Source organism: Mastomys coucha, unplaced genomic scaffold (genome assembly GCF_008632895.1).
Source record: "Mastomys coucha isolate ucsf_1 unplaced genomic scaffold, UCSF_Mcou_1 pScaffold6, whole genome shotgun sequence".
NCBI lineage: Eukaryota > Metazoa > Chordata > Mammalia > Rodentia > Muridae > Mastomys > Mastomys coucha.
This window is the reverse complement of record NW_022196912.1, coordinates 45,535,845-45,549,486: the sequence shown is the minus strand read 5'-3', so window position 1 is coordinate 45,549,486 and position 13,642 is coordinate 45,535,845. Positions and strand designations below refer to the sequence as shown.

Sequence of the window (13,642 nt, the reverse complement as noted above, 5' to 3'; positions counted from 1 at the left end):
TAGATAATTGTTATTTACTAAACATAGAACTGGATAGGTACTGTGCATTTTTACTGTATATTCTGAAAATAAGACTATGTAAGTGACTAGCCTGTGATTTGTCCAATTTCTAAAAAAATAAAATTTTTGTAAATACATGTACTCATAGGAAACTCAGTGTCGGCCATTTGACTTATGTGTAAACTGCAATGCTCAAAGATCCTTGAAATGAAATACTTAATTCTCATGTTAGGAATGTTTATTCTATAATTAGTAGGCTCCTTTCATAATAATCTGATGACTTGTGTAAATGTGTTTTACCTGAAACAAAAAATATCCCCACATTTCAAGTTATAGTCAAGGGAGGGAAGATGGTTCCTGGGTGGACCCAGCGGTACCCTATCAGCATAGATGACCTGAGGCCTCCTCATCCCTGGTCCTCGGCCAGATGCCCGTTCAAGTTTTCGCCCTGTGCTTGAGAGGAGCGAAGGGCCTCACTCTCTATGAAGGATATGGGCAAGGGCATACTTGCCTCCGGGGGGGGGGCGGGAAGCACAGACTTGTTTCCTACCAGGTCACGTGCTGAGCTCCTCCTCAGTAATTCGTTGGGTCTTTTACGTCACCTGACAGGTGATTGCTTATCTGAGGAGCAAACGTGGTTGATTTCTGCTCCTCAGTGGCTGACTGCATATCTGGGATTGCATTGTTCCTTTCTGAGGGGTTTCTGTTTCCACACATGGTCAAACTCAGCATGGGCCAGTACCCGAGTATAGGTTCCAGGCCAGGTATGCTTGGTGTTTAAAATCTGGACCCTATGGGGTGATTATGAAATTGCTTGTTTGGTGATTCTGTCCTTGGCCCAGTTGCTTGAGTCAGTCCAGCTACAATTGCTTGGTTCTGATTTGTGGTTGGTCTAGGTGCTAAAATCAGAACAACTGTGTAGTTATATTGTTATGGATCTCAATAAGACTTCTGAGTACCTTTCAAAACATGTCACTTTGTGTATTCAAAAGGTGTATTATTTAAATTATGACCCCAAATAAACAAAACTGAAATATCTAAGTTTAGAAAGTGGAACATATTCTAAATTTAGACAATACTCTTTGTGCATACCAAATGTTCATAACCCTGAACATTAATATCTCCTGCTTTCCAAACATGATGAGAATATGCAAGACAGTATTTTATATGATTGCAATGATGCCACACAGCCAAGATACAAATCACTCATCAGCACTGACAACTAAAGATATCATTTAGAATTGCACACAGCTGACACCGTGTCCCTAAATATTTGCTTAACTGGTCTCCTCTCTATCGTTCCACACATTTCATTACATAGGGCTACAATAACTTCTCAGCAGATCATTAGTGACATCAGCACATTTGTCTCTAGCATTTGCAGTAATTATTGGCATGAGCTATGATGCAACTTGTTAAGCTTCTACTCACGGTGTCCTGTAATGCCATAGGAGAACTGAGGGCAAATGTGAGTAGCAAATTGTTATCTTTAACTTTAAGGCTCTGTAACAATGTAGGACTGTCTAGTAAAGTTCATGCTTCCTAGCAAAATGGCCTTGGCTTTGCAACAAGGCACATTCATTTATGCCCGCACATAGCAGTATTGACATCTGGCTCACTTGCATGATCATTTGGTATGTTTTCTCTAAAGGATGACATAATGGATTTGTATCTGGAAGTTAGTTGTTTTGGAATTTATATTTTTCAAGATATGTAAGCCCAAGGGACAAGGATGAGAAAAAAGTATTCTCATATTTCCATCATTTGTTGGCATTTCTATGAGGCAAACCCTAAGCCAACAAAAGCTCTATCTAAGATCACAAGAAAACTATCGCTTCTTTCCAGAAAAGAAATGATCTTTGGGTTAGGGTTCAAAAATCGTAACTTTTAGTCTTGTGCTACCAGAAAGGTGGACACATAAATGAGCCCTCTGGTGTGTCATATGGAAGCCACCCATGCACTGCAAGTACAGAAGGTTTGCACTTTGCTTGTACAACTCATAATAAACTACCTCAGACCAGAAACCTGGTTCTCAAATATAGAAACATGCAACCAATCTACCAACAATTTCTTTTAAGTAACATCTTTGTTTATGCCTGCCATATAACAGTCACCAAAGTATAGCTTTGACACTCAACAGACAGAATCGTATCTATCTCTCCAGCTCACATATTAGAGGCTTGGAAGCTAAGCCTGTGCCAACAGCCATGCTTGAGTCAGTCATAGTGCCTGTTGGATGGAACAACTGAAACATCAGACATGCTAGACTAGTTTTCTTTCTACATTTTCCCATAAATAGTTAAGCAAATTGCCATGACAACAAATCTAAATAACAATGTGATAAAAATCTAAAGCCCAGAAGATAACTTAAATAATTATTTGAAATAAACTCTTAAGTTCGCATAAGCAGTTTATCCATTTGGTGTTGAGCAAATCTAGTTCTGGAATTGTTAGGATGCCAAGGGTATTAACACTAGAAAATTCATGCATCAACTGACCCCAAAGCATGGCCTAAGCTTTGTGAGTAGTTAAAGATTACCATTTTCTTCTTCCTCTTCCTCTTCTTCCTCTTCTTCATCATCATCCTCTTCTTCCTCTTCTACATCATCACCATCTTCATCATCATCATCATCTTCATCATCTTCCTCCTCAATCTCCTCCTCGTCTTCCCGATCCACCTCATCTTCATCGTCATCATCCCCTTGTTCATCATTGTCTTCAGAGAACTCCTCATCATCATCTTCCTCCTTATCATCCATGTCTTCAGTACCATCACTCTCATAGCATTCATCTACTGAGGAACTATCTGCTTTTACTGCAAATGGTTTTCGCTTGGGAGCAGGTTCTTGGGGCTGTTTATCTTGCGTTTTTCTTTTTTTAGCCAAGGGACAACCATATACACTAATAAAAAAATAGAAGAAAAGGACAGAGAAAAATATTTATGTTACTGCCTGAATATCAGAGCAATGGGATGCCTTGCATATATTCGAGCTTGAGTATAAATGTCACCATGCAGATGCAGAGGGGCAGGGCACTACTGTTCTCTCACACATAGTTCTGCCAATGAAAATGATGTGACAACAAAGAACAACTTGTGTTTGTCTAATTGCCATTAGCACGGAAGTGGAGTCCTCTAACTCACCATTACTATGATTCCAGATGGCATGGAGAACCTAGTTCAGGAGGATGGCTAGGAAACCCTTACTCCATATGCATCTCAGGCAGTTCAATGTCTAGATTCAATGTACTAACTGGTACTAGATATTTAGTAAATGTAAAGGCTGGCCACTGGCTTGGATAATGCCAGTTCCATCCCAGCTCCCAGAGAATGACTCTGGGATTAGTGGCAGTTGCCATTAAATTAAGATGAGTTTGGGCCAGACCAAGCTGTTGATAGCCTTTCCCTGAGAAATGATTATTTTTCCAAACTATGCTGCCTGTTTAGTTTTTCTTTTTCTTTTTTTTTTTAAATCATCATAAAGCCTGTATGTGCTTCAAGGAATAGGAGTAGATTAGGTGTCCAGCATGCTATGAGAAATAATGCATGTGTCTAGAATGCCATGTGACCTCCCCTTTCAACTGGTCAGTGCAATAGAAGGTTCCTTCAGACTTGGGTTGCCTCAAGTTTGGAACCTAGGAATGGTGACATGATCACAGATCTTGGTCAGCCAGTGCCATCCTATGGATCCTATGCTGTTCAACAAATATTGATGCTCCAGGTCTGTGAGGTTCAGTCACACTTTGACATGTCAGTAGTATCATTTCTAATTCCTCACTATCCTATACCTAACATCTTAACATCATGGCACTGAAACAATTCAGACTGAATGAACAAATTAAGAGTGCAGATCTTCTCATACAGTATTATGGTATGTGGAGGGTACCATACCCAAGGGGCACATGATCAAATGCCAGGAAGACATTATTCTGGGAAGAACTCTGAAGGGTAGTAAAGTGCCATCTGGCAGAGAAAAAGACTCCTGAATACACATCAAAATCATCTGCAATCAATATGAATGGAAGAGAAGCACAGTATAGTTCAGAAAACTGAAACATAGGACCTGGAGAGCTGAGAGCAATTGAAGCAAGAGAGGAAAATAATGGGGTTTGTGTGATGTTTCAGGCAAGGGGGAGATTCACTCAGTGGACTGACTATGAGACTCTCTGAGCTATTTGCAGTCAATCACTGATGCTATCATATTTGTGTGTTGGAAAGACCATGGCAAGCTTCCAGCATGATGAACTGAGGTAAGGAAAGTTGGAAATGGTCAGTAAAGGGATGCCTGTGTGACATCTAGGCAGTGGAATGGGCTAGGCCCTGAGGAGGGTAGCCTGATGGCAGACTCCAGAGATAATGCACATCCACCATAGCTTGAGGGAGCCTCCCTTGTACTCTGAGACCCCATGGTAGTAATGGTAGCCCCCATTTCCCATGAAAAGAGGTGAAGGTGGGTACTGGAGTCAGACTGCAGGGCAGTGGCTGCAGTGCTGAGTCATTGTGAATAGAGCTTGCCTGTGGACAGGGCTTATCAATTGAGTAATTTTGGACAGATGTTCAACTTTGTACCTCAGAATTACCATCTGAAACCGAAAAGAACTGTATTCTTCTCACACTGGTACCTTAATCATGGAATGCCAACAATAAAAATGAAGAGTTGGGTTTAGTGCCTGGTCCAGACAAGGTCCTCAGTCTATGACAGTGTTTGCTACAGAATGATAATGTAATGACCCGCTACTCTCGACATGTGGTTGTATCTTGATAGTTGTGTCTCCTAATGATCAGAAGTCCCTTGTGGTTGAGCAACCTTGAAGCACTATCAGTTTCTGCCTGGCATATCAGAAACTATGGTATTAAGTACTTTACTAGTTGCCATAATTATATGCACACCAATGAAGGGTCTATAGCCTCAAAAGACCCAGAGCTTCTTAAAAACATAGTTGTTTTAACATATGTGTGGGCTTTACAAGAGGATCATAGAAAGATACAGCCTAAAAGAGAGATGTGTCTGGTTCACTATCCCTTGAAAGGGAAAAGGGCCATCAGACATTTATAAATGTAATTACCACAAATATTTCTAAAAGTCTCTTGCAAGAGACTTTTATAAGTCTCTTGCTAAGTTATATGCAAATTCTCTGACCTCTCTCATTGACTGCTAGCTCTTGGTGTCCACTTTTAAAGGAAGAACAGAATCTGAGTCCAGAGACATTTCAGCATATTTTCAAGACTGACTCGGAAGCCTTTTCAGGTCAGCAGAAGCCTAGAGAATCTAGGACTGCATTTGGGGTGTGGATCCTGCCAAACTCATGTTCTGTGGATATGGCATCTGCTTATGGGTGGCAGCCTGGCAGAAGGAGGAGAGAAGCTTTACCCTCACATATGCACGCGGAGTGCTGTGTACTGCCACAGCTGGGTTCCTGTCCATCATTCATGTCTTTCTGAATGACAACAAAATCACAGTTCTGGGATGTCCTCAAATTGAAAAAAACCAAGTAGAATTAGTAACAGAAGTGCTTGAAGCAGCCATAAAGCCATCCAGGTGAGGGCTACAGTTAACATCTTTGGCTTCTCTCCTCATGTTCCTCATGCAGAGAGTATCCAACGGCAATTATTATTTAGAAAACAGTTCAATGACTCATTCTTTAATCCTTTTGAATTATATGGCATAGCATCATAAGATGCAAGCATTCCATGAGTGTCCAGTGAAAGGCACAGGACAATCCAGTATGTCTTTACTAGTGAAGGATGAGAGTGTACCATGTCCTAGTAGGGTTACAGATCACATACTACCTCTATTGTTCTCCAGTGAGGTGACAGAAGAATCTGTATTCTGCTGACACTCTAAGTTTCTGAGCTGCAGCATCTAACACAGTAGCCTCAAAACACATGCAGGTATTGAGTTAAACATAATTTGAAGCCCAATTTCTGCTTTACTAGCCACATTTTTAAGTATCCAGGGCTGCATGGGGCTAGAAGTTATCATATGGTCAAGGCAGGGAGGCAATCTCATCATCACACAAAACGTGTTTCTGGACAATCATTTGAGAGTGCAGCAGCATTTCTGGATTGCTCAGTGCATAATTAAGCAAGTGAAAAAATGATGGCTATCATGAGGATGAGGGTGAGGATGGACCTGTGGTAGAGGTGCCTGGAACATGGAAGGCAGCATAAGATTCTTGAAGCCAAACTTAGAAGGACCTGCTAGTCCTGAAGAGCATAGTATCCTGCAGGGCAAACACCCACCCGAGGGACAGAGCAGTGTTGTGACTGGGTCTCTGGTATGTACTGAAGGTTCCTTCCTGGTCTCCAAGCGCTGCACACCTGAGGATTAAATGTCGCTTGGAAATCAAGTTCACTTTTAGTGCTTGCTCTTTCTCTCTTCCAGTCCTATCAGTTCATATAAAATACAATATGAACACTGTAATTAAACTGCATTGATATTTTATACACAGTGGAATATAAAGCAATTAGCAAATAAGTTTCCTGCTGCATCACTGTAGTTCAATAGCACTGCATTGATAGAAACAGTTTTATAATTTTTCTACAGTGTTTCCATTAAGAGGTTCTTAATGCAGGTACCAGAAACAATAGTAGTTTTGGTCTCACCTCAACGAATCAGGATCTAGACTTGCCTCAAACTGTTTGTAATATCTCTGTCCAGAGATAGAACAGAATATTGAAGGTAGATAAAGATGGGAAATAGTGTGAACAGAAACGGGGTGTATGGTCTCTGTGTCTTAGCCTCTTTATAACAACATGAAGCCACCAGTGAGGACCAAGGATGGCTACCCCACTTGCCTCAAGCTCAGTCTCTGGATCCCCAGGATTGTCTTAATTTTGCAATACTTATAAACTTCTGTCTTTGATTTGTTTGAATAGTTCTCTGTGTTCTGTAGTGGGCTCTTCTAGAAGTGAAGTTACTTGCTGTGATACACCCTCCATGGACTTGAATGGTAAAACATCAGATTCTCCAAGGCTGGATCCTGAATTTTTTTTTATATCTATTTATCCTAGAATTATTATTTTAACTTGTGCATTCCCTATATAGGTAGGTACCAAACATGAACAGAATCAGTATAACTGAAAAATGAGTTTAGCAACTTCTTCTTTGCTTGTTGTTTCTGTCAAAGTCACTGATAAGAAAGGATGGGGTACAGGCATCTCATGGCCTCTCCAGGAGCAGTGTTTAGTAGGTGTTCAGTGGCTACTAAGCTAGCTCAGAGCTTTCTAATGGTTCTTTTTTCTTTCTTTCTTTATTAGATATTTTCTTTATTTACATTTCAAATGATATCTCCTCTTCTGGTTCTTTATGGCCACAGGTAACCACTTCCTATGTGGCTTATAACATTTTCATTGTGTAATAAGTAATACAATCCTGAAGTACAGAGTTCTAGCTATAGCTATGCCTATAATGTAACTGGCAGAACATTTACTTCACTCATAGATGATGGTGTTTTCTGTAGCCCAGTCCAGAATGTCACTGATGGAACACTCACTGCACATATGAACACTATTTTCTTTATGATCCTGTGGGTAGAACTCAGGGCCTCACACATGTTGGTGCAGTACTGAGCTACATTCCCAATTTACTTTTTACCTATTTTTCCTCTATCTTCCATCCTTTTTATTTTTCTTTCTTTTTCTTTTTCTTTTCTCTTCTTTCTTTCTCTTTTTTGAGACACAGATTTCACAGTAGGCTCAGGCTGTCCTCGAACTCTCTACCTCTTTGACTTTGACTTCGAAGTAGCTGAAGTTATAGATGTTTATCTCCATTAAACCCTCGCAATGACCTTGTGAGGCAGGGCTCTTGATTCCCTCTTGAAGAGATGGACGTTTTGACCACCTTGCTTAGGACCATTCCTCTGGGCAGAGTCTATAACTCCTTTCTGTCCATGTCAGAATTTCTGACTTCTAATCCTGCCCTGATTTCTTTCTGTATTATTATAAGGGCCATTAACAATGACACTTTCTCTATAAAGCCTTTTATGTGATAAGTAGGAGTTCAGGAAGCATCTGCTGCATGAGGATTGAGGGAGTTTGTCTACTTAGTTATTCAGGAAGCATTTTCCTGAGCAGTGCACATGATCCTAATGTCATGAGACAGCAGAGATAGGGCCCTGGGGGAGGGAAGGATACACAGGTATACACTACGGGGAAGAAGAGAGAGAGAGAGACAGAGAGAGGGGGGGAGCTGTAGATACAGAGAAAGGCATATGAAGAGAGAGGGACAGAGACAAGGAAATGCAGAGACAGACACAGAGAGGGGAAAAGACAAAGACAGGAAAAGGCAAAGAGAAAAGCAGAGAGGGGGATAGATACAGATATAGAGACAAAGAGAGACAGAGATAGTGAGAGAGGGAGAGACAAACAGAGGCAGTAATAGATCTAGAGAAAGATAGAGGCAGAGGGACTATGAGCTGCATCATGAGTAAGAAGATAGACAGATGGGGATGGTGCTAGCTGTCTCGTGTCCTTCTTGGTCAGGATAAGTTGGTAGCATCATGAGTGGCCCCAAGACAGTAAAAAGTGACAGACATGGCCATGTGTGGGGGATGAACTGGCAGATGACATAATAGAATCTAGGGGGTATACAAACATGTGAAGAGTGGTATTAATCATAGTTCTCCTAGCTTGGGTATGGGATGAGCAAGCCCCATGCTCAAGTGATCAGGAGAAGGCACAAAGGCAAGAACAAACCCGTAGCTTTCTATTCTACTTCCTTGGTTGGTAGTGGTGCCAACAATTGATGGGTATGACCCAGGAAGAAAATCTGATAACTACTAGCTTATTTGTGGTTAGGAAGAACACAAGAGCCACTAAGGCTAGTGTGCTAAAGTTGTGTTCCCTTGTAGATTTCAGCTGGCAGGTGCCTCAGTAAGGTGGGGCTGGAAATGAGGTTCGGGGTGGACATTGGTGGATGGGATTCTGTCCAAGGCCCTCATGCCATTTTTCCCAGGAAACCAATATTGTGAAACTATGTGTCATCACACACTGTTGCCCATCCCAAGAGCATTTCTAGCCTGACCTACTGCCTCCTCCTTCCCCCTGCCAGAGCACACCATACTGTGGATGCTTATATGGGGAAGAAACTGCAAGAGGGTTTCAATGGAGGTATAGGGACAGCGAGGACTGCCAGGGCTTTCTGAGATGTCCCAGTTACTGAGAGGAGGACACAGACATGCAAATATACAGACTCCTAAGGATACAATGCACATAGCTCCTAAGCATCCGTGGAAAGGAAAGCCAGGCACCAGGGCTAAGAGGGCTGAGCCTTTTGCTTAGGAGCTCTGTCCCTCTTGCATCCCTATGGAAGGCTGGCCACAGCATGCCTGAGACCGAACATAGCATCAAGAACCCTGTAGAAGATGGGTAACAGATGTTTAGTTTATTTGAAAACTTCATAGCCACTTTTAGTTTAAACTTGCCATAAATCATAAATATTCTAGGCACTGAAAGTATTTAATAAAATGTTCAAAGATGTATATTTGATTTTTACTTTCAGATTTAAAAAACATCAACTTCTCAAAGTCAGACACTTTTTTAAACTTTAAAAATACATTTATATGACACAGTCCACTGTTAAACATATGCTGCCTTGAACAGTAATTCAAAGACATAAATAAAGTTTAGAATAACTAACCATTGACTTTCTTTCACATACCCTGATAGCTTTCATTTCAAGAAAACCAGTAGAGGCAACTCTGGTGGTCACTGCAAGATCCCAATTCAGAACTAAAGCCATTTTCTAAACCAGCTCTGGCAGATTTTTGGTTCTCTAGGATTCATATACAAATATTTCCTCCAATTGCTAAAGTTCTATTTGAAATCAAGTCCACTTTCTCGAGTCACAACTTTTTTCAGGCCTGTCAGATTTCCTCACTAGCTTTTCCAAGCTATCCTATTTACACTCTAATGGTTGCTTTTTACAATGGTTTTTATTTGCACATAATTTAAAGAGTCAGCTTGAAAACCAGTAATCCTCCACACGTCTTCTTTGCTTCTTCAACAATCTCTGAGTAAGGGCTTATGTCATGCTCCCTGGCTTTCAGTTTAAGTATCATCTAATGGGCTCCTTTGGGAGATAATAGCTCCACACGAACCTCCCCAGCTGAACAGGTGCATGTCCAGTCCATAGATATTCCCATGACCACCACAAAACCTGGGCTGGCCCAGGCAGCAGTACTGGCTATTGTACTGATTGGGATTTTTTTCCTGCATATTATCACTGTATTTGTGGATGTCTTTATTTTTTTCTGTGTGTCTTGATTCTTCAACTCTCTGTTAGGTATTAGACTCCCATGTATAAGTTTCTGCTCTGTTGACACACACGAGGTCAACCTTCTTGCAGCCATGGTTCTGTGTGCCTACCTTCCTGGGGACTTTTCTGCTCCTCACTCTGCTGGTTCTGTGTTCTGCCCTCCAGCTGTCCTCACTGGAAGTCAGCTCAGGCTCTGAAGCAGGGTGCATGGAGGCGGCACATATTCTGAGCCCTTGTCTGAAATGTGTTTGCTGTACTCTTGTACAGAATTGTTGGAGTGATTCTAATTGCAAAGACATTTCCCTCAAAGCTTCATTTCTTCCCTGCATTCTGGTGTCCTGTGATGCTGTGCAGCTGTCAGTGAAGTTAGAATTTGACACTCTTTCAAATCTTGCCCACATCCCTGGGTGAACTCTGAGATTCCTTAGTGGTTTTTGGTGGCAGGTGTGTGTACCTCTATCATGTGGGTCTTCGGTGTGAGTTCTGGGAGGCTGGGGTGCCAATAGAAGATTCAGCCTATAGCAGGGGCAAAGACTTATTGGGTCAGACAAGACTTTCCATCACTTTTATAGCTCTCAACTATAATGTGGTTGATTTTCTTTTCCTTGTTATTCTCCCCTGGAACCTTCTGCTTTTAGAAGCCAGATTCCAGCAATTGTTCATGTGAGGTATGTGAAGCAGTAAATTCTTTCAGTGGACTTTCCCTACCTAGAACTAGGGCAAGGGCTACTGTATTAACTTGTCTACGTCTTCACATTACACTTTAGCTTCTGTTGTTATCTGGTCCAATCTGGTCCCACTATCATAGCCATCCTTTCTTCATCCTTCCCATTCTAGAGTTCTCTGTTCATGCATGAGTCCTATTCCTTTCCTGTCCATGAGTAAGGCCCATGTCAAGTTCCTGATTCTCTAGCAAGTCAGTCCTCATCAGGCTGGGATTCAAGAGTGTTTATTTCATATTCTGCATGGGAGATATTTCATCTATTATAAACTACCTAGACTCTTTCACTTGTGCTGGTGCTGGCTTATTGTATCGGTGTATGGTTTTATAGGCATTAGGGAGGCTGCCATATATCAATTATTCTGGTTCCTATCATGACAAGAGGGGAGAGTGCATTAAAAGCTTCTGTCTCTGTTGTTTGACTGCAGAGTGCTTGGCACTGGCCTACCAGCTTTTATACTTGGTCCTAACAGCTTCTACCTTTCAGTAAAATGCATACAACTTCTTCTTCTTTTTTTTTTTTTTTGGTCCTTAAAAAGTTGTGATCGTCCTTGACATTTGTGAGGTTAGAATGCTAAGGCTATGGAAGCTATTCCAATGCCAAGTCACTCCTCAGCCATAAGATTGGCAGATTAATCTGCTCAGGGAATGCCTTTAGACTAGTAGGGGTATGCTTTAAGTGTGATTCTATTTTAACCAAAGAGCTCAGGTGGCTAAGGAGTCTTCCAAAAGTGATCATTTCATTATGACCTAGTATCCTGCCACACCACTAACACGTACAAGGAAGGAATCTTAAAAACCATTTTAGCCACCTTTGACCTATAAAATGTAGTGGCACACCCAAGGTCAGACTTATCACATCAAATCAGACTCTGCATCAAAAATATCTTTTTTACCTGGTCAAAATGAAGACTGACATGTACATTATTCAGAGGCAAAAAGTGTCTCTTAGGGCCTAGCCACACTCTGCATTTGTAGTTCTCACTGTTAGACGTACTGGTTACATCAGCTTAAAGGAACATGTACAGACAGACAATTGCTGGGAACAAAAAGTCCACTTACTTCAGCTGGACCAGCATGTGGTATCATTTCCATCTGGTCTTACTAAACAAATACGCTCAAGTTGAAATTGATATGCTTGACCCAAAAGGTGCAGGGTATGTAGAGCACACACATTACAGTACAGCTCTGGGCCTTCTTTAGCTGAGTGGAAAGATGTGTCTTTGGATTTATGCTGGACAGTGTGGCTGTGTCCTTGGCAAAGGACTGTTCTACTCTGTATGCTATTGTACTCAAAGTGGCAGTGTCCCCATGGTTCAGGAGCTTCTTGGGTTGAACTAGTGCTACTACCATGACTTCTAGAAGATGGAGCTACAGGCCTGACTGTGCCAGTTGTGTCTCTACCCTGGAGCAAATTTATAAGAAAACCAAGGAGCTAAAATCTATCTTTCATGTGAGGGCAGGGCTTGTGAGATACATGTATGAAAAGGCAGAATATGTAAGGACAGTGTGCATTGCAAAGGCACAGAAGTGTGAGGGAAGTGTGTGTGTATGTGTGTGTCTGTGTCTGTGTCTGTGTCTGTGAGAGAGAGAGAGAGACAGACAGAGAGAGAGAGAGAAAGAGAGAGAGAGAGAGAGAGAGAGAGAGAGAGAGAGAGAGAGAGAGAGACAGATGGAGAGGAACCATGTCTCATTTGATTGCCGAGGGCCTTTCCTTCTTGAGTCCCATGGTGTCTAACAGCTTCTGGTGCCATGGACTCATCACAATCTCTTACAGATAGGTGAGTTTTATAGACTGAAGGATATGGAGGGATACCTGGCATTAGGGAAAGATGAGTAAGTATACAGAGCCCAGAGTTTGGCCCCTTTAGGCATGCTTGCTTCTCACGGTTTAATGGGTGCTATGGTGATGAATGATGACATCAAAATCATGTGGCATTGTGTAATCAATAGGAAAATCCAAACAAACCAAACAGCAAAATCAGAACCTGGAACGAAAAGGCAGAAGCTGTAGTGAAGAGGACAGCATTCGGCCATCAGTGATGATCACCCAGTGTGAGCTCTGGCAGGCCCTGGCCACACTCCTGAAGATGCAACCCAGAGTTTAGTTGGCCCAGTAAAGGGAGAGTGCTCAGATGGGCAAACGCTGCCCACTCAGCTCTCTGTATGTCTGGCTCTGAAGATAGCTCTGGGAGGCAGCACACTGGAGTTCTGGCCTCTGCTGGTCTCAGAAGCAGAAAGGCCCCGTGGAAGGGAGGCTTAGCTTCACTCGGAATGTCATGTCCTCCTTGTGTACTGACTGGCTATGCACTGGCTTTCATGCTTCCTTCATGGGCTCCCTAGGGTAAAGATGCATAGCCCGCTTTAAATTTTTTTTCTCCTAAAATGGCTGTCATGCAAAACAGTGACTCTGGGTTGGATGGGAACAATAGTCTAGGTTCTCAGCTAGCTGCACTCCTTCCTAGTGATTGGATGAACCTCTATCTGAGTGCCAGCAGGTAGATAGTAAGACTTCTGTGTACACTGGCTAGAGTTCTCTACTTAGTGCCAACCTGCCCCTGATCTTGCCCCTCTTCCTGGTAACTCCTCGTCTATTCCTATGCCCATGCTGTCCCCCCAGCTCTTCTAGTCACTCTCCTCTTGGTTTTTTTTTTTTTTTTTTTTT

The 13,642-nt window shown here is 42.0% G+C and overlaps 1 protein-coding gene across 17 annotated transcripts in view; it reads right to left on the bottom strand.

The window, feature by feature from the left end:
• Positions 1–13,642, bottom strand: part of Myt1l (myelin transcription factor 1 like) — a 393,932-nt gene that overhangs the window by 108,512 nt on the left and 271,778 nt on the right. For 16 of the 17 annotated variants that reach the window (XM_031355923.1, XM_031355921.1, XM_031355929.1 and 13 more), the window contains one exon: positions 2,540–2,901. The exons of the other annotated variant lie outside the window; for it this stretch is intronic. In XM_031355923.1, the coding sequence (XP_031211783.1) occupies positions 2,540–2,901 (362 nt within the window). The remainder of the gene's footprint in view (positions 1–2,539; positions 2,902–13,642) is intronic. 17 annotated transcript variants of the gene reach the window in all.